At 45.5% G+C, this 24396-nt stretch overlaps 1 protein-coding gene and 1 pseudogene across 1 annotated transcript; both read left to right on the forward strand.

The window, feature by feature from the left end:
- Positions 1–1656: 1656 nt before the first annotated feature.
- On the forward strand, positions 1657–19836 carry LOC109735294 (disease resistance response protein 206-like). The gene is made up of 4 exons (XM_020294493.3): positions 1657–2000; positions 16732–17037; positions 19500–19548; positions 19648–19836. Exons 1-4 carry the CDS (start codon positions 1657–1659, stop codon positions 19834–19836), a joined length of 888 nt encoding a protein of 295 aa, XP_020150082.3.
- On the forward strand, positions 17185–18542 carry LOC141041876 (kinesin-like protein KIN-10B; annotated as a pseudogene).
- Positions 19837–24396: the final 4560 nt, after the last annotated feature.

Genomic DNA, 24396 nt, shown 5'->3' on the forward strand with positions numbered 1-24396 from the left:
AATCATGGCGGCGCGGGCCAGCCCCAACCAGAGCCTTCGTGTGGCGATCCTGGATAGTGCAAGAATCAACGTCAAGAATGACACGACAACCAGAATCAATAAGCTGACCCACAGAAAATAGGTTCATGGTAAGGCGAGGCACATGAGAAACATCTGGAACATAAAAGGAAGAAGTGGCAAGAGTGCCTCCACTCGCAACTGGAAGAGGAGTACCATCAGCAGTAAGAACATTAATAGGAAAATCGAGAGATCTATGAGAGGACAAGATAGAAGAATCCGAGGACATATGAAATGAAGCTCCAGAATCCAGAACCCATGGGGATGTACCTGCCTGTGTAGACAGTGGTCGCTCAGCACTAGAAGCACCAGTCACAGAGCCTGCAGTACCCGTCGAAGAACCTGAAGCCGCAAGTAGACGCTTGAGCTTCACAATATATTGCTCAGTCAAGGAGACAGTAGACATCATCGAGGAAGAAGCACGAGTCCCAGAAGAAGAATTGCGCTCCCTATTACGCATATCACGCTTCTTCTTGAAGCAATCAGACTCGGGGTGACCATCCCTGTTGCAGTAGTCACAATGAGTACGAGGACGAGAGCGGCCTTCACGAGAGCGGGCCTCACTACCCGAAGGAGTGGGCAGTAGTGGCGGAGCACTGGAGCGAGAAGACACTGGTGGAGTAGCAGCTCAAGCACCGAGCACAGAGGGAACCTGAAGCAAACCAACAGCACGAAGGTGAGTCTCCTCAGCACGAAGCTCAGAAAGCACCTCAGAAATAGGAACACGGCCACGAGCAAACAACTGAGCACGTCGAGGCTCAAACTCCCCACGAAGCCATGACAAGAACTCATAGACGCGCTGAAACTCCAAGTCTGACCTCACAGTCTGGCAACACGGGCAAGTGCCACAAACAGTAGTGCGAAGGGAGTCAAGCTGGCGCCAGATAGCAGAACTCTGAGTGTAGAACTCATCAATAGTGGAGTCTCCCTACTGAAGAGCATGCTCCTGACGGACCACAGACAAGTAGAGAGCATCACCAGAGGGCTGATAGCGCTGACGAAGATGAGTCCACATCTCAAAGACAGTACCGAGGCCTATAAACTCAGAAGCAAACTGAGGCAAAACACTGGAAGTGAGAACAGTCGCAGCACGAGCATCATCATCACACCACTGAGTGTAAGCAGCCAGATCGTCACGATAAACAGAAAGAGCATTTGAATAATCCAAGACCTCCTGGTCATAAGCGGCAGCTGCATCATCAGCAACAACCGTGGCTGCAGCCCTATCAGCATCAGAAGCATCTGCGTCAATAGCCGGTGGCGTCGGCGGTGGGGTAGGAGCCACAGGAGGCACTCGGCGGAGAGGACAGGGGACCTCACCGGAAAGAACACCCCACAGACGAATGCCACGCATGTGAATACGCATAAAGGCAACGAACTCAGCATAGTTAGCCCCATCTATCACCGGGCAGCGCGGGATGGCAACATATCCAGATGACGCCAAATACATGGTGCTCCTTTTCTGTCACAAAGACTCAGCTAGCCAAGGTGAGATCGGCCAGAACCAGCAGCAGATCAATCAGAAGAAAAGCCAGCCGAACTAGGACCAAATCGATTAGACAGAGTCACAATCTGGAGCAGTAGACACCCGGACCAGAAATGGCAGCATCCACTGACGTAACCACGCGAGCGCCCCGCAGGCAGCCGCGGAAGACAGTAGCGTCGCGGAGGACGGGGCCGGCAGCCGGTAGCAGCGGCGCAGACGGGCCGGCGACCGGTAGCGCCGCAGAAGGCAGCAGCAGCACGGACGAGGCCGGTGGCCGCAGCAAGCAGCGGCGGCGCGGACGGGGACGGCAGCCGGTGGCGCCGCAGAAGGCAACAACAGCGCGGACGAGGCCGGCGGCCGTCAGCCGCAGAAAGCAGCAGCTCCGCGGACAAGGCCCACGGCCGGCAGCGACCTTGGAAGAGGACGAGCGACCAGCGGCTGGTTCAATTGAGACCAAGTCCGATCGGATCCAATATTAGCCAGCGGATTCCACGCGAGGACCAAATCGATTGAGACCAAATCGATTCACAGTGGATTCCACGGGAGGGCAACAACTAGCCAGCGACTGGATCAACTAGCTAGCTTGGATGGGAAGTTTCTGTGGAGATTGGATCGGGAGCAGCATGAGTTGCGTGTGCGAAAAAAACACCTAGAGCTCTAATACCATGTTGAGAAAATCAACTTGTATTATTAGGAGGCCAATGCCAACATATATACACATACATGAGGATGCCAAAAGGCTACAAGAGGATGCCAAAAGGCTAGAATGCAAAAGGCCAAAAGACATCACTGAATATAACTCTAACAAAATTATTTGAACATCCATATTTTCTTATTAGTAGATTTTTGGCTCTATAGTTGAAGGCTACGAAGCGCTCATATATTTTCAGTTTTGTACTTTATTGTAGTTTCATTCACAAGAAGAAATTATGGTTTACCTTATAATTAGGACTTTTGTCCAACTCTGACCTCTATTCTTTTTGTTTAATGTAGATTATCATCATATTCGTATTATGCTATGTGATATACTACTTGGAGCATTGCTTAGGGCTTGGTTGAATTGGTCCAGTTTTCAGGACTCGACCTTAATTAGATCTAACGGGGGAATTTCAGTTTCAGTTGAAACCCAACTCCACCGATAGATGTAGATTACATTGGCTTTTAGATCTACGCGCTGGGGTTGCCAACTAGGTTCAACTAATTATTTTGCCTCTCATTGTTCCTTCCTTTATATGACATGCCTCTTTAATTAATTGTATAAATAGATGTGTTATCATGTTCATCTATCAGGAATGTACGATTGCCATGTCTTCCATTATCCAGATTTAAAATTGATGATGAATGAACAAAACCTTTTCACCTAGAAGATCAAATATGAACGCAAATTTGGTTGCATTGTTTCCACTGTTAACCAACTAATTTTTGTTTGGAACCCATGATAGTATCATTTTGGTGAATGCAATACTTATCTTTGTGGATATTAGTCGAGTTGATCCCTTAAAGAAATACTTACAATTGAAATAATGAAACCTTCCTTCAGATAAGTAAATTGCAGAATTCAATGATTCAATACTCCATAGTAAAAAATATTTACAAAAAACTATATGCAAATCTTCCCGCCGCAACGTGCGGGGAATCATCTAGTTAATTTAGTGTCCAGTGTCAATTCCTGTTTTCTGCATATTTTCGGTTTCGCAGGAAATCAATAACTATAGGAAGCTCCAAATACGATACCAATTTTTGATGATTTTTCTAGACTACGAAGAACCCTAGAAGCTTCGGGGAAGGAGCAGACGACCACTAGGGGGGCCATACGGCCAGGTGGCGCGCCCTGGTCCTAGGGCATGTGGGGCCCACAACAATCCCTTAGCTCCGTTGCACTGCCATAAGTCCCTATAAATACCGAAACCATCTGTTGAATTTTTAGAAGAATTTTAACGCCGCCACTAACTCCTATTTCGCGCAAATCCAATCCGGAGGCCTGTTCCGTAGCTCTACCGAAAGGGGAGTCCATTGCGAAGAAGAAGAAGAAGAAGAAGGAGAAGAAGAATTTTCAATCCACAAATGAACAAATAAAAAATCAAAAATTAACTTCCAACCTATGGAAGATAGAAGCGTGGGGGTGGTGTTACCCGAAAGAAGCGATGCAAAAAATACAAAGAAAATAATAATAAAATCTTTTATATCTAAATAGCTTGCCCCCACCAACCTATTTTTCTCAACATGCAAGCATGACACCTCATCACACAACCTGCATGAGAAAAGGCCCACCCCTACTAACCTATTTCTTTCAACATGCATGCATGCCACATCATCATGCAACATGTATGGGAAAAGACTCTCCTCAACATGAGAATTTTTATTTGATTATGTGTATATTCAATAAATATTTTACAACTATACAATAATCAAACACAATAACTAATATGTAGTTTTAGTTTTAGCTCTTATATTATTACTTCAAACACTCATGTTTCAAGCAATGAATCTCATTGAAATATGTTGCAAAATATTTCCGCAATAACGTATGGGGTATCATTTAGTTTAATAAAAGGAGGAAGACTTCTAGAAGTGGTGTTACCTAAAAAAATAATAAAAGTAGAAAAAGAGAATAAGTAGTTTATTTCTAAGGAAGAGAGAATTCTATAAGTAATTTTACCTAGCAGAAGAATGAATAGACACAAAATAAAGACTAGCACATTTCTTTCTACGAAAGAATGCATTATGGGAGTGGTTTAACCCTACAGAAACAACATATTTTGAAAAACAAATTGATATTATACAACTACGCCTAACATGAACAATCACGAATACCTTTTGTTTGCGAAAAACATCATATCTATTGTAAGAGTTCACCGGAAGTATTTCAAATATAATAAAAATTACATGAAAATTCCGAGATCATCAAATGACCACCACTGCCGTCAGAACGAGCCGCCAGCCCGCCATAAACAGGTTGAAGGGCTTGGTGGATGATGTAGGTGCTGCCACCAACCCCCCTTTAATAGTAGAGATAATAGTAAAGATTTTACGCAGTAGAAGAATGAACAGAGACAAAAAAAATGACTAACAAATTTCTTTCTATGAACATCAATAATCTTACACCTACGTAACCATCCTGCGTTAACTTTTTTTTTGCGAGTGAAAAAGAGTTCTATTCCATTACAATAGGGTTACAATCGGGAGGCAGAAGTTCCTCAGTGCATGGTGGTCCTCTATATAGCCAAACAACAGTGGTACTGTTTGTACGACTATACGACGCCAATCGATCTGCCACCCTATTTTGCTCACGTTTAATTTTCAAGGGAATAAACTCTCTACCTTCCATAAGAAACATGATCTCCGCTACTAAATGCCCATATGCCGATTTCGACAAGCCCCCCATCAAAGCTGACAATGCCTCCGAGGAATCTGATTGCGCAATAATTGGGCCATCACTATGCTGCAGCGCCAATGCCACCCCTGCATCAAAGCATGTAACTCCGTCTCCAGTGCGTCATTACAGTTAAACAAATAGCGATAAGCTGCGAAGATCACCCCGCCATCAGGTCTTCTCATGATCATGCTGGCCGCCGCCGTGCCGTCAGCCGCAAACAAATATCCATCAACAGAGAGTGCAACATGGTTGGCCGGCAGTGCAGGCCATGGCAGGGAATCTGTCATTACTTTGCTCTCCTTAGCCGAGGCCAAATCCATTACTGGCATCTTGCCTTTAACAATTTCCTCTATATTGTACCTTCTTGATAAATCAATTGATTGCATATAACTCTGCAGGTAATCAGCTGATACTTGAGTACGTGGGATCTCTTTCCCATGCGTCTCGTCCGTCTGCAAGGACCAAACTCTCCATACTAGCATGATAATACAATCACGCATATGATCATGACAATTTGCCAGAAGGTGCAACAACCATTCTTTTCCAGAATTAACAATCATCTCATTAGCCGGTAACGGCCAGATTCCTCTCACATGATCCCACAATCTCCGAGCGTGCTCACAACCGACCAGTGCATGAATACTGGACTCCTCCTCTCTGCCACACAGTGGGCACAGATCCCGCGTCAAGATATGCCTATGTTTCTTGCATGCGTTCGTGGCTAGCGCACGAGTAGACGCCTTCCACGCTAGGATCTTCATCTTCTGCGGAACCCGCGCTCCCCATATACACTGCCAAATAGGACGTTCACCAGATGGATAATTGCTCGACGCTCCACTTGCAACTGAGCTTATGACCCCTACTAGTGGCAAGTCGGTAAGCACTCCTGACAGTAAAACATCCACTTTTCCCTGGGAACCATGCTAGAAAATCCTGCCCGCTTCTTGGTGAAATTCTAATTTTGATGCGTTAACTTACTTAATCTACCTAATCTATGCGGGGGCCTGGGCAATTCTTCTTGCAAGGAAATCTTGACAAGCCAATTTTTAAGTAGATTTACCTAGAGTGTTTACGCAGATGTAACAAAGCCCTATGGACATACATTACTCTAACGTACCGCCTAAGCCTTTCTGAGCGTTGCGTCACTTCCAGTGAACCAACTAATTTATTCCATGAATATTCTCTGCTCCAAATTATGAAACCGCAGTTCATGTGTGGAGCTTTTGGAAGCCCACCTAACATGGGTCATCGTACGCTGGCGTCTGACCGCAACCAAGGGAAAGGAATCGAGTGCCCAATAGCAAAATTGCTTAATCGTTTTTAGGGTTTGTTTTACTTTGTTATATCAGAGCTACCCAGCGCCGAATCTAATAAACAAGAATTGTCACTTGTCGTACAAGAGAGGTTAGAATCTAAGCTAAAGTTACTAAACTGAGTACTTTCAGCATGCATGCCCCACAGTTCCATGCATCATGCATGCATGTACCTCTATAAATAGCATGCACGAGTCGAGCTATCAACACCACAACAACAACCCCTGTCCACTTAGCAGTGCTCTACTACAGCTTACACTCGGTAACAGTTGCTCTCTCAACCATGCAGAGCCCACTAGTAGAAAATGGGCCTTTAGTCCCGGTTCGCAAAGGCCATTAATCCCGGCTGTGCAACCGGGACTAAATATGCGCGACTAAAGCCCCCCTTTAGTCGCGCCTCTTACGAACCGCGACTAAAGGCCCGTCCACGTGGGCGCCAGGAGTCCGTCGGGGCGGAGGACCTTTAGTCCCGGTTCTCGTGGCTAACCGGGACTAATGGCCTCCTCCGCAGGTTTAGGGTTTTAGCCCCCCTAAACCTGGTTTCTTTTTAATTTGTAGTGTTTTATTTCTTTTATATTTTATTTTGTGTTTTATTTTAATTTTGATGAAGTTTCAGTACACATATTCTACGCTACTATATACATGCATATGAAATTTCAAACAAGAAGAATTCAAGAGGAATATAGAATATATATTCAATCTCGGGTGACCATATACAACTTCGAACAAGTTTCCATACACAATTAGCATGGATGACCATATACAACTTCGAACAAGTTTCAATCTCGGGTATGCATATAAATTTCTTCGTCCTCGGTATAGTGTTCTCCTTTAGGATTGATGACTTCCCTCATGAAAAATTCTGCTAATTCTTCTTGAATTGGTCGGAAGCGAGCTTCTGGACTAAGCCTCCTCCGCAAGTTATCCGTCGCCTTCCGCACGCTATCCGATGCCTTCCGCTCAGAGGTGTGTCTCCAGATGTTCTCACAAACATAGTATCCACATAGATTGGTCCCCGGTGGCTGCTTATCCACATTAACTAACCTTCTAAAATCTAGCTCATGTTTGAATTCACCGACAATTTCTTCTGAGAACCATCTCCAAACCCTACAGGGCAAAGAAAATTAAATGAACAAGGGAGTTATTAGTTACTTGATATTAGGAAATGAACGAAAGAGACCGATCGATATAGAGCTCAAATGATTGAAAATAATTATTTTTGCAGCATTTTTCTCATGTCGGCCCAACGCTTTGGATCCGAATCCATAGAGTCCATGATTAGAACTCTGGAGGTGTGAAGTTCAATATTTAGCAGAATCCAGTGGAACCTGCGGACACGTTACATGCACAGTCATGCATAACTCATCGATTAGACATACCATGCATGGAGTAAACAAAAGAGAATGGGCACAAGAGAGAAACACTCACCCAAAATGGTAAGGAAATAGAATATGACTTTTGAGTTGATGCTTTCTAAGAAACTTGTACAAGTCTTTCTCCACGTCTTCGGGGTGATTTTGTAACACATGTCCATTAACGATATGTGGGTCAATGAACCCAACATCATGGATGTTTCTTATTTTGCATTCCCAAATCTTCAATCTGCATAATAGCGTACGCAACAATATAGTTAGGACAATATATATATATATATATATATATATATATATATATATATATATATATATATATATATATATATATATATATGCAGGCAATGAAGAACGAGATGAGGTAGAAATAAATCACTTACAGAACGTAGCAACTCAGCATAGATTTGTCGAGGTCGCGCAAATTGTACAGCTGGAACAATTCACTCATATGAACTTGTACAGAGTACCGTTTGGTGTGATGCTCCTCTGTAACATCCGCATAAACATATTCTTTGTCGGCCCATGTTATGAATTGCTTGTACCAACGTAGCAGATTTCGCATTTGTGGTGGTAGACTCTTTTCCCGCGCAGGCTCGACGAGAGGCCCATTCCGCACATATTGTAATGCTATCTCACATACTGGCGCATCCTTAAGGCCTAAGAAGGCACGAAGAGTCAAACCCATCTCGGACGCTTGTTTCATGGCACTCGCTACAGTCAATCCAAGTGCTGCCGCAGCTGCTATGATCTCGGGGTCCTCTTCCGGACCGGCTTTCACTATGAGCGGGGGGATCGATTGTTTATTCTGCATCCCGAGCTGGTCAACTTGTTTCCCGCTTTTTTTTACTTTCTTCTTTCTCCTCCTTCAATATTTTTGCTTGCCTACGAAGTTCATGTCCATAGTCGTCAGGCATATTCAGCTCGGCTTGGGACGATGTCGTCAAAAAATCCTTAGCCCACTTCTTTTGCTTCTCAGTGAATACTTGCTTGGGCTCAGGCTCTTTTTTCGCCTTCGTATCCGCCTTCCATTTCTCATAATGAGCAGACGCGGCCAATTTGGTTTCAGCTTCACTAAGTTCCCAAGGCCTTGGGAGGAGAGGCTTCAGTGATGGCTCCGGTAACCTTGTGGTCTTAGGTACATAAGGGTCCGGGTTAATAATCCAGGAGCGGGTTTCCTTGCTGTCCGCCTGCTTCTGCTTCTTCGCCGGAGGTGGATTGGGGGGCGTTGTACCCGCCGGAGGAGGATTGGGGGGCGTCGTACCCGCCGGAGGTTGTGGATCGGGGGACGGCGTCGAATGGCGTGAAGGAGGTGTAGGTGAACCACCACGACCACCACCACCACCACCATCGGAGGGGGGTGGACTTGTTAGCCTTGGCGCCTCGCCTGGAAACACTATGTACATCTTTTTCCGTAGAATGATCTGGCGCTTGACATCTCCAAGTCTTCTCCCCCCTTCGGGTGTAGCTTTGTCAATCTCCAGGTCCTCAAACCCTTGGACTATGTCTTCCACCGTGACACGAGCATAGCCATATGCAATGGGGTTGTTGTGGTGGAGTGCTCCAGGTGTACAAGGTAAAGCACTGCCGGTAGCTACCTTCGTGGAAACGTTCCCCACGGGATAATGCAGATCACATTCTTTCATCTCCTTTACATCATCCACGGGGTAGTGAGGCTCCGGTGCACGAATCTCGATCATCGGTGCATTAGCACCAGGCGGGGCATCCGTGGAAGCCACGCTGCTTCTCCGCTGCTGGCTTCCGCGATCCGCTTCATGATCTTCATGCGGCCCTGCAGCCGATTTTTCTTTTACTAGTTCATGCACGGTCTGCTTCAACTCATGGAGTTCCGATGCAAACTTCGCCAGAAGATCTGCATCCCGGTCCGTATTTCTCTTACGGCTTCTGTAACAGTACGGGTCATTGTCCTGGGAAAACCCTACTTTCCACGGAACTCTGCCTTTGCCTCGTACACGTCCTCCGTGTTCATCATTCCCGAGGGCTGTTGTCAGTGCGTCTTTCTCTTTGTTGAACTTGATCACGCCCTCTTGAGCTTGGGTCATTGCGTCAATAAGGGCTTCGGTGGGAGCAAACTTTTTCTTCCGGTGAACACACACCCCTGTCTCCGGGTCTAGCGATCCCCCATGCCCGTACCACCAGCTTTTGGCCCTTGGGTCCCATCCCTCTGTACCTAGAGGGATTCCTCGCACCCTCAGGTCCTCCTCCATCTTCTGCCACTTAGGCTCCGAAAGGCGGTATTCTCCTGGCCCCATAATATGATGGAACTTTTTCTTACTCGCATTATCCTTATTTTTTTTGATATTTCCTTGAAATGCTCCGATTTCTTTTGCCTCACAAATTCTGGCCAATCATCTTTTAGTTTCTCATGTTGTCCATTGAAATCCGGAGTCTTGCCCTTGTTGACATAGTCACGGGTTAAATTTTTATTGAAGTTCCGGAATGCTTCGCCCATCTTCTGAAGAGCGAACTCTTTAACTAGCCTCCTCCTCTCACGTCCACCCGGAACCTCGTTACCGAATTCATCGACTTTGTTGTATTCCGGAGGTAGAATGAAATGTTCCATAAGCTTTCTCCAGCAATCCTTTTTCGTTCTCTTGTCAACAAAACTGAAACCAACACGTGCCTTCTTTGGCTCCTTCCATTCGTGGACGGTGATCGGGATGTTGTCTCTAACAACGACTCCGCATTGGTTGATAAACTTTGAGGTGTGCTGTAGGGGCTTGCCGGTTTCACTGACAAAATCAATGGCATATGTTTCTCCTGTTTTCATCGCCTTGGATTTGCCACGCTTTGTCGTACTCGATCTGGCCGAGGGCTAAAAAAAGAAAGAGAGTCGCGTGCGTTAATACATATGTATTCACATTTCAGTAAGTTTGTATCACGAGAGGCTCAATGTATATATATACCTCGCCGGAGGTGGTTGCTACTTGCAATTCGAGATCGTCGTTTGTTGACGGTTGACCTCCGTCGACAATGTCCGTTCCTTCACCTTCTTGATCATCGACAATGTCTGTTCCACCGTCAAGGTTCAGAAAACAAGAGACTACATCCTCTTCTTGCTCATATTCTGAGCCCGGCACATAAGGAATCTCGTTATTTATGATGCCCATTAAATAACGTTCAGCCTCCGGATCCCTAAGCGGCTCGGCTCTATCGTCTGCCATATGTCACTCCTGCATGTAGTAAAAATTAATTAAGTATAAAGGAATTAAAAAATAAGATTAAGGGGACATAGAGGAGGAGGAATTAAAAAATAAGATTATTGAGCACTAATTTGCATAGAAGTTTTTGTTTGAGCACTGCCAAGTATTTTGTTTTTCCTTTTCTTTTTTCTTTTCTTTTTCCTTTTCTTATTTTGTTTTTCCTTTTCTTCTTCCTTTTCTTTTTCCTTTTCTTCTTCCTTTTCTTTTTCCTTTTCTTCTTCCTTTTCTTTTTCCTTTTCTTCTTCCTTTTCTTTTTCCTTTTCTTCTTCCTTTTCTTCTTTCTTTTCTTTTTCCTTTTCTTATTTTGTTTTTCCTTTTATTCTTCCTTTTCTTTTTTCCTTTTCTTCTTCCTTTTCTTTTTTCCTTTTCTTATTTTGTTTTTCCTTTTCTTCTTCCTTTTCTTCTTCCTTTTCTTATTTTCTTTTTCCTTTTCTTCTTCCTTTTCTTTTTCCTTTTCTTCTTCCTTTTCTTTTTCCTTTTCTTATTTTGTTTTTCCTTTTCTTCTTCCTTTTCTTTTTCCTTTTCTTATTTTGTTTTTCCTTTTCTTCTTCCTTTTCTTTTTCCTTTTCTTATTTTCTTTTTCCTTTTCTTCTTCCTTTTCTTTTTCCTTTTCTTATTTTGTTTTTCCTTTTCTTATTTTCTTTTTCCTTTTCTTCTTCCTTTTCTTTTTCCTTTTCTTATTTTGTTTTTCCTTTTCTTCTTCCTTTTCTTTTTCCTTTTCTTATTTTCTTTTTCCTTTTCTTCTTCCTTTTCTTTTTCCTTTTCTTATTCTGTTTTTCCTTTTCTTATTCTGTTTTTCCTTTTCTTATTTTCTTTTTCCTTTTCTTATTTTCTTTTTCCTTTTCTTCTTCCTTTTCTTCTTCCTTTTCTTTGTTTGAGGAGGACGGCAGGCGGCGGCGGGCGGCGGAGGACGGCAGGCGTTGGCGGGAGGCGGAGGACGGCAGGCAGGCGGCGGCGGCAGGGGCAGGGGCAGGGGCAGCGGTGGCGGCGGTGCGCAGGGCAGGGCAGGGGCGGCGGCGGCAGTGCAGGGCGTCGGAGCTCACTGGGGGCAGGGCGAGGTCGGGGAGGCGTTGACGACGGCGAGGTCGGGGAGGCATTGGCGACGACGAGGAGGAGCGGGCGGCGACGGGGCAGGGCGCGGCAACGGCGACAGCGACGAGGAGCAGCCTGGCGGCGTCGAAGTGCAGGGGCATTGGCGTCGGGGGAGAATGTGGAAAAATCCTAAGTGCCACTTATATAGGAAAAGCATTGGTCCCGGTTCGTGGCACCGACCGGGACCAATGCCCCCCTTTAGTCCCGGTTGAGGACACCAACCGCGACTAAAGGTACCCTTTAGTCGCGGTTGGTGTCCCCAACGGGGACTAAAGGTTCTTTCGCGCCGCTTTCGTTCCCGCGCGAAAGAGCCTTTAGTGGCGGTTCGTGTCACGAACCGCGACTAAAGGTCCTTTTTCATATAAAATAAAACTAATTCATTTTAAAATCTTAAAAATACAAATAATATATCAAAAACTTCAGAAAAATAAAACTAATGCATTTTAAAATCTTAAAAATACAAATAATATATCAAAAAATTCAGAAAAATAAAACTAATTCATTTTAAAATCTTAAAAATACAAATAATATATCAAAAAATTCAATAAAATAAAACTAATTCATTTTAAAATCTTAAAAATATAAATAATATATCAAAAAATTCAGAAAAATAAAACTAATTCATTTTAAAATCTTAAAAATACAAATAATATATCAAAAAATTCAGAAAAATAAAACTAATTCATTTTAAAATCTTAAAAATACAAATAATGTATCAAAAAATTCAGAAATATAAAACTAATTCATTTTAAAATCTTAAAAATAGAAAAAATATATCAAAAAATTCAATAAAATAAAACTATCGGTTCATCGACCAAATACAAATCATCGGGATTCACCATCGTACGTTTTAATTCACATGATCCATTCAACAAAGTTTGGTACAATAAATTATTACACATCAATTCTTCCCTTGTGTCCCTGCTTGCTTACGATTGTGCCGTATCCATGGAGCATCCTCATCATTTAACTTAATGCTTGGGTCAGTGTTCACTTTGAAGGGCGGAATTTCACCAAACATATTATAATCTTCTGACATGTCTGTCTTGTCCTCCACTCCCACGATGTTTCTTTTCCCTGAAAGAACAATGTGGCGCTTTGGATCATCGCATGATGTACTGATCGTTTTCTTATCTTTCCGTTTCCTCGGTTTGCTACTCATGTCCTTCAAATAAAAAACCTGAGAGACATCTTTGGTAAGGACGAATGGTTCGTCAAGGTAACCAAGATTGTTGAAATCCACCATTGTCATTCCGTATTGCTCGTCCACCTTCACCCCACCTCCTGTTAGCTTGAACCATTTGCACAGGAACAAAGGGACCTTAAAGGAGGGTCCATAGTCAAGTTCCCATATCTCCTCTATGTAACCATAATATGTGACCTTTTGCCCATTCTCGGTTGCTGCATCAAAGCGGACACCACTGTTTTGGTTGGTGCTCTTTTTATCTTGGGCGATGGTGTAAAATGTATTCCCATTTATCTCGTACCCTTGGAAAGTCGTTATAGTCGAAGATGGTGTCTTGGCCAACATGTACAGCTGATCTCCAACATCATTGTCATTCATTAAATGTTTTCGCAACCAACTGCCGAAAGTCTCCATGTGGGCCTTTCTAATCCAGGATTCAGGCTTCCCCGGGTTGTCCGAGCGTAAAATATTCTTGTGTTGCTCGAAGTACGGAGCCACCAAGCTGGAATTTTGCAGAACTGTGTGGTGTGCTTCAGTCATAGAATGAATGTCCATACATATCGTTGATTTCCTTCCGATGGTGCCTTTTCCACCTAGTCTCCCCTCGTGTCGCGATTGAGGAATACCAATCGGCTTAAGGTCAGGAACATAGTCAATACAGAACTCAATTACCTCCTCATTTCCATAGCCCTTGACGATGCTTCCTTCTGGCCTAGCACGGTTACGAACATATTTCTTTAATACTCCCATGAACCTCTCAAAGGGGAACATATTGTGTAGAAATACAGGACCGAGAATGGAAATCTCTTCGACTAGGTGGAGCAGGAGGTGCGTCATAATATCGAAGAAGGATGGTGGGAACACCAACTCGAAACTGACAAGGCATTGGACCGCATCGTTCTGTAATCATGGTAGATCTTCTGGATTGATTACCTTCTGAGAGATTGCATTGAGGAATGCACATAGCTTCACAATGGCTACTCGAACATTTTCCGGTAGGAGCCCCCTCAAAGCAATCGGAAGCAATTGCGTCATAATCACGTGGCAGTCGTGAGACTTCAGGTTTTGGAACTTTTTCTCCGCCATGTTTATTATTCCCTTTATATTCGACGAGAAGCCAGACGGGACCTTCATACTGCTCAGGCATTAAAAAAAATGACCTTCTCTTCTTTGGTAAGAGCGTAGCTGGCACGACCTTGAAACCATTCCGGATGCCGGTCATCTGGGTCTTTCAAAAGTTGCTGGTCCTGCCGTGCTTCCTTTGTATCATTTGTCTTCCCATACACGCCCAAGAAGCTTAGCAGGTTCACGCAAATATTCTTCGTAACATGCATCACGTCGATTGCAGAGCGGACATCTAGGACTTTCCAATATTCTAGCTCCCAAAATATAGATTTCTTCTTCCACATGGGTGCGTGCCCGTCAACTCCCCGCGGAGCTGATTGTCCGCCAGGACCCTTTCCAAAGATGACTTTCAAATCCTTGACCATATCAAATATCTCAGCACCAGTACGTTCCGCAGGCTTCGGCCGATGATTTGCCTTGCCGTTGAAATGCTTGCCTTTCTTTCTTACGTTATGATTTCGGGGAAGAAATCGACGATGACCCAGGTACACGTTCTTCTTACAATTACCCAAACGTACACTTTCAGTCTCATGTAAGCAGTGCGTGCATGCATTGTATCCCTTATTTGTCTGTCCCGAAAGGTTACTGAGAGCAGGCCAATCGTTGATGGTTACAAAAAGCAACGCTCGTAGGTCAAATTCCTCTCCTTTGTGCTCATCCCAGACACGTACACCAGGTCTGCCCCACAACTGTAAAAGTTCATCAACTAATGGCCTTAGGTACACATCGATGTCGTTCCCGGGTTGCTTTGGACCTTGGATGAGCACTGGCATCATAATGAACTTCCGCTTCATGCACAACCAAGGAGGAAGGTTGTAGATGCATAGAGTCACGGGCCAGGTGCTATGGCTGGAGCTCTGCTCGCCAAAAGGATTCATGCCATCAGTACTTAGACCAAATCTTATGTTCCTTGCGTCAGCTGCAAAATCTTTGAACACTCTGTCGATCTCTCTCCATTGCGTTCCATCAGCGGTGTGTCTCAACTCCCCGTCGGACTTACGGTCCTCTTTGTGCCATCGCAATGACTTGGCATGCTTTTTGTTCCTGAACAGACGTTTCAACCGTGGTATTATAGGAGCATACCACATCACCTTGGCGGGAACCCTCTTCCTGGGTTTCTCGCCCTCAACATCGTCACCAGGGTCATCGCCTCTGATCTTATAACGCAATGCAGTGCATACAGGGCATTCATTCAAATTCTCGTATTCACCGCGGTAGAGGATGCAGTCGTTAATGCATGCATGTATCTTCAGAACCTCTAAACCTAGAGGGCAGACAACCTTCTTTGCTTCGTACGTACTGGCGGGCAACTCGTTATTCTTCGGAAACATATTCTTCAACATTTTCAGCAAATTTTCAAATGATGAGTCAGCTACACCTTCCTGTGCCTTCCATTTTAGCAAATCCAGTGTGGAGCCCAGCTTTTTCAGACTATTATCGCATCCTGGATACAACGACTTTTTGTGATCCTCTAACATGCGATCCAAATTCTCCCTCTCCTTGTCAGTTTCGCAGCGTCTCCGTGCATCAGCAATGGTCCGACCAAGATCATCAGCGGGCTCATCATGTGCCTCTTCTTCACCTTCACCTAACCCTTCCCCACCTTCAGCATCATCCTCCATGAAAGTATCACCGAAATGATCATGATAGTTGTCATCGATATCATCCCCTTCTTCATCTTCTTCCATTCTAACCCCTCTTTCTCCATGCTTGGTCCAACAATTATAGCTTCGCATGAAACCGTGCCGAAGCAGGTGCATGTGAACGTCTCTTGAGGAGGAGTAACCCTTCTGATTCTTACAGACAGCACATGGACAGATAATAAAACCTCGCTGCTTGTTCGCATTTGCCACTACGAGGAAATCTTTCAAACCCGTAGTGAACTCGCCGGAGAGTCGGGGACCGTACATCCATTGCCGATTCATCTGCATTATTATTATATAAAGTATATAATTAACCATCATGCATTTGTTAAACTAACTAGCTAGAAATAATACAAATTAAACAATGAACTACACACATGCATATTTTATCAATGACACATGAAAGGTTCAAGTTGCTAACCGCGATCGCGGAGGAAAAATAAATGAGAAAGCTCAAGTGTGGCTCGGACACTTCATATCATGTTTGTTTCATGCTCTCGGGCATTTCATCGAACACCTTGTGTGCATAGGAGGAACCAAAAGCAAACCCAACACCCCCCTTCTGAATTGTGGCTAAGTGAAGTGAGCTGAGTCCTATATATAGGGATGGGCCTTTAGTCCCGGTTGGCCTGGCCAACCGCGACTAAAGGCCTTCGGGCCAGCCTGAGGACCTTTAGTCCCGGTTGGCCAGGCCAACCGGGACTAAAGCCCCTCCCGTCCGCCAGCTGTCGACCGAGCGCGCTGGGCCCAGATAGTTGGTCGCGGGTCTCCTCCCGAACCGCGACTAAAGACCCCTTTTGTCGCGGTTCGATTATTTTAGGGACTAATGGGGGCGTATTGAAGCCTTTGTTTCTACTAGTGGCCTCGCGCCATCTTCCAAGCTGTCTCTGACCATCGCCGTCATGGTGCTCCTCCTCGGCATGGCGGGCGCCGCCCACGGCCTGACGAGGGTGGTCGCCAACAGCCCCGACGAGCCGTGCATGAACATGACGCTCTACTACCACAACATCCTCTACAAGGGCAACAACACGGCCAACGCGACGGCGGCGGCCACCAAGCCGACGGCGCTGGCCACGACTTACTGGAAGAACAGCACCTACTTCGGCGCGCTGATGGTGTTCAACCACCCCATGACGGTGGGGAGGGCGCTGCGCCTGGCCGGGGAGTGTTAATCAGTGTAAATCCTAGTACATTTATTGATGTAATCATAAATTGATCCTAATAGGATCCTGTGTATCACAATGTAACCTTGGCGATCAAGCATCGTCCAGTATATAAAATCACGGCAAAACTTTCCTTCTGACTTCTGGTTTCCATGGAGGAGGAGGCGGTGCCATCGGTTGCGCCGGCGCTGCCCGGAGGGGACGGCGCCGTCAGGGTCGTCGCCAGGATCTGCCCTCCTTCTGCCGCGACGACAGCGCCAGCTCCTGCCGCGGGGACCTCGCTGTTCCAGGTCGCCGGCCGCCGCCGCGCGTGGCCGTCGCCCCCGCGCCGGCGCCGCCGCAGCTCCCACCCCTTCGTCTTCGTCCCAAGGGAGGGCCGCCGCCGGGTAGCGCAAGGAGGAGCACAGGCTCGACTGGTGCTACCTGCAGGACGAGGACAACCACCACGTCTTCCTCCACGAGCTGCAGCCCATCCTCGCCAACCACCTGCACCACCAAGCCACCACCGCCGGCAGCAGCAGCGGCAACGCATGCGTCGTGGCCTGCGGCGGCGCCGCCGCCAAAGACCACCTCTTCAAGGGGTCGCAGGACCAGGCGGGCCTGGTCACCATCGCCATGGAGGAGATCCTCCAGTTCACGGCGTCCATTGGCGGCGCCGTAAGGGTCTCTGGTGCAGGACACCCACGTCTTCGATCTACTGGAGCCCAAGGACCAGGAGGTTCTGGTGCTGGAGGATGCATAGAGGAAGACCCATCTCAAGGGCCTCTCCAAGGTTCATGTCAAGTCCATTGAGGATTTCGCGCATCTGGGTTGTTTCGATGAGAACCAGGACAAGCAGCAGCCCACTAAACCTTCTACCCAGCAGCAACCCACTAAACCATTTTCTACCCAGCCGCAGCCCGCTAAAGCTTCCTCCACCCAGCTACAGACCAGAGGGCACCAAGGCCTGATCATTCACATATCGAGCTCTGACCAGGACGGCAAAGAGCGTGTTGTGGCCAAGATCAACTTCCTCAGCCTCACAGACTATGTGGACCCCAAGCAAAAGACCGGGTGGAGCAGCCGCAACAACTCCATGTACACCTTGATGAATGTCGTGCAAGCACTCAACAGCAACCAGAGCTTCATGCCATACACGCAGAGCAAAGTTACACGTATTCTGCAAGACTCTCTATGCAAGACGAGCGGGGCTGTGGTGATCGCCTGCTTGGAAGAAGTTTACTGTCAAGATGCGGTTTTTACTCTCAGCTTGGCCGCACGCTTGAGTCAAGTGACCACTCAAGTGGCTAACGAACAATGCCGCAGATCCGCGAGTGTCACAAGTTTCAAAAGGGTAGACGTTAACTTGCTCACTCGTGGATCTGCGGCATTGTTCGTTTGCCACTTGAGTGGCCACTTGACTCGAGCGAGCGGCCAAGCTGAAAGTAGAAACCGCATCTTGGCAGGAAACTTCTTCCAAGCAGGCGATCACCACAACCCAGCTCATCTTGCACAGAAAGTCTTGTAGAATACGTGTAACCTTGCTCTGCCTGTATGCCACGAAGCTCTGGTTGCTGTTGAGCGCTTGCACGACATTCATCAAGGTGTACATGGACTTGTTGCCGCTCGACAGAGCGGCTGCTCCACCGCCGGTCTTCTGCTTGGGGTCCACATAGTTTGTGAGGTCGAGGAAGTCAATGGTACACGAACTCGCTGCATCCAGACTTGACGATGAATGGTCCTCTTCCGCCATACCACTTGAGACCACCTTCTGTATTTCAGATGATACGGTATCTAAAGCATCACTTGTTTTATCAAATCCCTCATCTGTAGATGGGGCATCGATTGCCGTACCACTTGAGACCACCTTCTGTACTTCAGATGTCACAGTATCTAAAGCATCGCTTGTTTTATCAAATCCCTCATCTATCGATGGAGCATCGATTTCCATGCCTTGTGATGATTGTAACTCCTCGACTTCTATTGCTGTTGCTGGTGCAATGGCTGCTGCCTCTTCCTTTCGCTGCCAGGTGGCGGCCCTCCCTTGGGACGAAGACGAAGGGGTGGGAGCTGCGGCGGCGACGGGGGTGAATGAGAGGACGGCGCAGGCGCCGGTCCCCGAGGCACGGGGGCGACGGTCACGCGCGGCGGCGACGAGGAACAACGAGGTTCCCATGGCAGGAGTTGTCGCTATTGTCGCGGCAGAAGGGGGTAGATCCTGCTGACGACCCTAACGGCACCGTCCCCTCCGGGCAGCGCCAGCGTAACCGATGGCACCGGCTCCTCCTCCATGGAAACCAGAAGTCAGAAGGAAAGTTTTGCCGTGATTTGCCCCTTGGGCATTGCCATGTATATATACTGGACGATGCTTGATCGCCAAGGTTACATTGTGATACACAGGATCCTATTAGGATCAATCTACGATTACATTAATAAATGTCTATCCTTAGTTACATGATTCTCTAGAATTTACACTGATTAACAGGGAGGAGCCGGCGGCACGCGCGCAGGGGTTCTACTTCTACGATAAGCAGGAGTTGCTGACCTCCTGGTTCGGCTTTTCCATCGTCTTCAACTCGACCGCAAACAAGGGCACGCTCAACCTCGTCGGCGCCGACTTCATGGGCGACGCCACGCGGGACTTCTCCGTCGTCGGCGGCACCGGCGACTTCTTTGTGGCGCTCGGCATCGCAACCATCCGCACCGATGCCATCGAGGGCCTCTACTACTTCCGCCTGCAGATGGACATCAAGCTCTACGAGTGCTACGTCGGTACAACATGCATGCCCTGTGTGTGTGAACGAAAGCTCGTGTGTGAATGAGGGGTTGATGTTGTCTATGCTTTTCCATATTTTTTCTGGTGTGTGTGTGATGGGTTTTATGGTTGTGTATCATTGTCGCATACGCCCATAAGTATGTGAAATGCTCCGCACTCTTATTCATATCTTTACTGTTTAGCAAGACTGATTGGTTTGTAAGTGTTAGTTTAGGAGAGGTATCTCTTCTAGAGAATTTTTTACATATTAAGTTTGTCCGTGTCACATATAGTCTCACCAAAAATCATCTCTCCACCATAACATATTAGTCAGGGAACATTTCAGATGACCCATTTGAAACGAGACACAATATTCACACGGTTGCAGTTACGCAACGGTGTGCAATGTGGGTACGGTCGGATCCCCCGGCACATTTAAGGCAACACCTTGTTTAATGAGAGGGCGTCGGTTATGGTGTTCTCGTGTGGAAGGGCTAGTAGAAGAGGCGTGGCTCAATAGAGGTGCGTAGTGTCAACGGTGTGGGCATCTTGAGAGGCCCTCGACGATATGTTTGTTGCAGTTGCGAGCTTTGGCGGCGGTTCCCGAGAGATTGGAATGAGCACAATCACCAAGGTAGGAGACATATTCCACACTGAGGAGGCGACCGGGCTCATGGCACTAGTCCTGCCACCGATGAGGAAATGACACCTTAGGCGGCATAAATCGAGCGATGGCATGAGGTGAGGGCATGATTGCGATATATAAGCAGCTTCACTGAGGTGTTTCATTGAAAAACACTTATTCAAGTATCATTTTATGCTATCCAGAAATTGTACAGCATTTCCAATCAACAATATGTCATCCACATATAATATTAGAAATGCTATAGAGCTCCCACTCACTTTCTTGTAAATACAGACTTCTCCGAAAGTCTGTATAAAACCATATGCTTTGATCACCTCATCAAAGCGTATATTCCAACTCCGAGATGCTTGCACCAGTCCATAGATGGATCACTGGAGCTTGCACACTTTGTTAGCACCTTTAGGATCGACAAAACCTTCTGGTTGCATCATATACAACCCTTTAAGAAATCCATTAAGGAATGCAATTTTGACGTCCATTTGCCAGATTTCATAAACATAAAATGCGGCAAAGGCTAACATGATTCGGACAGACTTAAACATCGCTATGGGTGAGAAAGTCTCATCGTAGTCAAGTCCTTAAACTCGTCGAAAACCTTTTGCGACAAGTCGAGCTTTGTAGACAGTAACATTACCATCAACGTCAGTCTTCTTCTTAAAGATCCATTTATTCTCTGTGGCTCACCGATCATCGGGCAAGTCGACCAAAATTCACACTTTGTTCTCATACATGGATCCTATCTCATATTTCATGGCCTCGAGCCATTTATCGGAATCTGGGCTCATCATAGCTTCTTCATAGTTCGTATGTTTGTCATGGTCTAGTAACGTGACTTCCAGAACAGGATTACCGTATCACTCTGGTGCGGATCGTGCTCTAGTTGACCTACGAGGTTCAGTAGTAACTTGATCTGAAGTTTCATGATCATCATCATTAGCTTCCTCTCTATTTGGGGTAGGCACCACGGGAACGGTTTTCTGTGATGAGCTATCTTCCAATTCGAGAGAAGGTATAATTACCTCATCAAGTTCTACTTTCCTCCCACTCACTTCTTTCGAGAGAAATTCCTTCTCTAGAAAGTTCCATTCTTAGCAACAAAGATCTTGCCTTCGGATTTGTGGTAGAAGGTGTACCCAATTGTTTTGTAGGGTATCCTACGAAGACGCACTTCTCCGATTTGGGTTCAAGCTTATCAGGCTGAAGCCTTTTGACATAAGTGTCGCAACCCCAAACTTTAAGAAACGACAGCTTAGGTTTCTTGTCAAACCACAGTTCATACGGTGTCGTCTGAACGGATTTAGACGGTGCCCTATTTAACGTGAATGCAACTGCCTCCAATGCATAACCCCAAAACGATAATGGTAAATCGGTAAGAGACATCATAGATAGCACCATATCTAATAAAGTACGTTTAAGACGTTCGGACACACCATTACACTATGGTGTTCCAAGTGGCGTGAGTTGTGAAACTATTCCACATTGTTTTAAATGAAGGCCCAACTCGTAACTCGAATATTCGCCTCCGCGTTCAGATCGTAGAAACTTTATTTTCTTGTTACGATGATTCTTCACTTCACTCTGAAATTCTTTGAACTTTTCAAATGTTTCAGACTTGAGTTTCATTAAGTAGATATACCCATATCTGCTCAAATCATCTGTAAAGGTCAGAAAATAACGATACCCGCCGCGTGCCTCAGCACTCATCGGACCGTATACATTGGTAGGTATTATTTTCAATAAGTCATTGGCTTGCTCCATTGTTCCGGGGAACGGAGTTTTAGTCATCTTGCGCATGAGGCATGGTTTGAAAGTAGCAAATGATTCATAATCAAGTGATTCCAAAAGCCCATCTGCATGAAGTTTCTTCATGCACTTTATACCAAATATGACCTAAACGGCAGTGCCACAACTATGTTGCACTATCATTATCAACTTTGCATCTTTTGGCATCAATATTATGAATATGTGTATCACCACAATCGAGATTCAACAGAAATAGACCACTCTTCAAGGGTGCATGACCATAAAAGATATTACTCATATAAATAGAACAACCATTATTCTCTCATTTAAATGAATAACCGTCTCGCACTAAACAAGATCCAGATATAATGTTCATGCTCAACGCTGGCACCAAATAACAATTATTCAGGTCTAAAACCAATCCCGAAGGTAGATGTAGAGGTCGCGTGCCGACGGTGATCACATTGACCTTGGAACCATTCCCGACGCGCATCGTCACCTCGTCCTTAGCCAATCTTCATTTAATCCGTAGCCCCTGTTTTGAGATACAAATATGAGCAACCGAACTAGTATCAAATACCCATGCACTACTACGAGCATTAGCAAGGTACACATCAATAACATGTATATCAAATATACCTTTGTTCACTTTGCCATCCTTCTTATCCGCCAAATACTTGGGGCCGTTCCGCTTCCAGTGGCCAGTCCCTTTGCAGTAGAAGCACTCAGTTTCAGCCTTGGGTCCAACTTTGGGTTTCTTCCTGGGAGTGGCAACTTTCTTGGCATTCTTCTTGAAGTTCCCCTTCTTTCCCTTGCCATTTTTCTTGAAACTAGTGGTCTTGTTAACCATCAACACTTGATGCTCCTTGTTGATTTCTACCTCCACAGCTTTGAGCATTGCGAAGAGCTAGGGAATTGTCTTTTCCGTCCCTTGCATATTATAGTTCATCACGAAGCCTTTGTAGCTTGTTGGCAGTGATTGAAGAACTCTGTTAATAACACTATCATCTGGAAGATTAACTCCCAGCTGAGTCAAGTGATTATGATACCCAAACATTCTGAGTATGTGTTCATTGACAGAACTGTTCTCCTCCATCTTGCAACTATAGAACTTGTTGGAGACTTCATATCTCTCAACTCGGGCATTTTCTTGAAATATTAACTTCAACTCCTGGAACATCTCATATGGTCCATGACGTTCAAAACGTCTTTGAAGTCCCGATTCTAAGCCGTAAAGCATGGCACACTGAACTATCGAGTAGTCATCAGATCGATCTTGCAAGACATTCAGATCGAGGATGAAGATGGTCTCTCTCAAACGACCCTGCAACCAAATACAAGAAATCTCTTGTGTCCCCAACACACCCAATACAATGGCAAATTGTATAGGTGCACTAGTTCGGCGAAGAGATGGTGATAAAATTGTAATATTGATGGTAGAAATATTTTTTTATAATATGAATAGATAAAAACAGCAAGGTAGCAAATAGTAAACGGGCACAAAAAGGGTATTGCAATGCTTGAAAATGAGGCCTACGGTCCGTGCTTTCACTAGTGCAATCTCTCAACAGTGCTAATATAATTGGATCATATAACCGTCCCTCAACGTGGAACGAAGAATCACTACAAAGTTCCTATCTAGCGGAGAACATAAGACGGAATTGTTTGTAGGGTACGAAACCAACTCAAAGCTATTCTTTCCGATCAATCTATCCTAGAGTTCGTACGAAAATAACACGAAGCAATTCTTTCCGATCGATCTAACCAAGAGTTCGTACTAAAATAACACCAAAGCAAATTCAGATTCGTAATATTCAATCCAACAGAAAGAACTTCAAAGAGTGCCCCAAGATTTCTACCGGAGAAACAAAGACAAGAACATGCATCAACCCCTATGCATAGATTACCCCAATGTCACCTCGGGAATCCGCGAGTTGAGTGCCAAAACATATATCAAGTGAATCAATACGATACCCCGTTGTCACCACAAGTATTCAATTGCAAGACATATATCTAGTGTTCTCAAGTCCATAAAAGTATTCAATCCGATAACAACGAAATCTCAAAGGGAAAAACTCAATTCAACACAACAAGATAGAGAGGGGAAAAGACCATATGATCCGACTATATTAACAAAGCCCGCGATACATCAAGATCGTGACATCTCAAGAACACGAGAGAGAGAGAGAGATTAAACACACAGCTACTGGTACAAACCCTCAACCGCGAGTTTCTTCA

This window comes from Aegilops tauschii, chromosome 2 (assembly GCF_002575655.3).
Source record: "Aegilops tauschii subsp. strangulata cultivar AL8/78 chromosome 2, Aet v6.0, whole genome shotgun sequence".
In the NCBI taxonomy this organism is placed as follows: Eukaryota; Viridiplantae; Streptophyta; class Magnoliopsida; order Poales; family Poaceae; genus Aegilops; species Aegilops tauschii.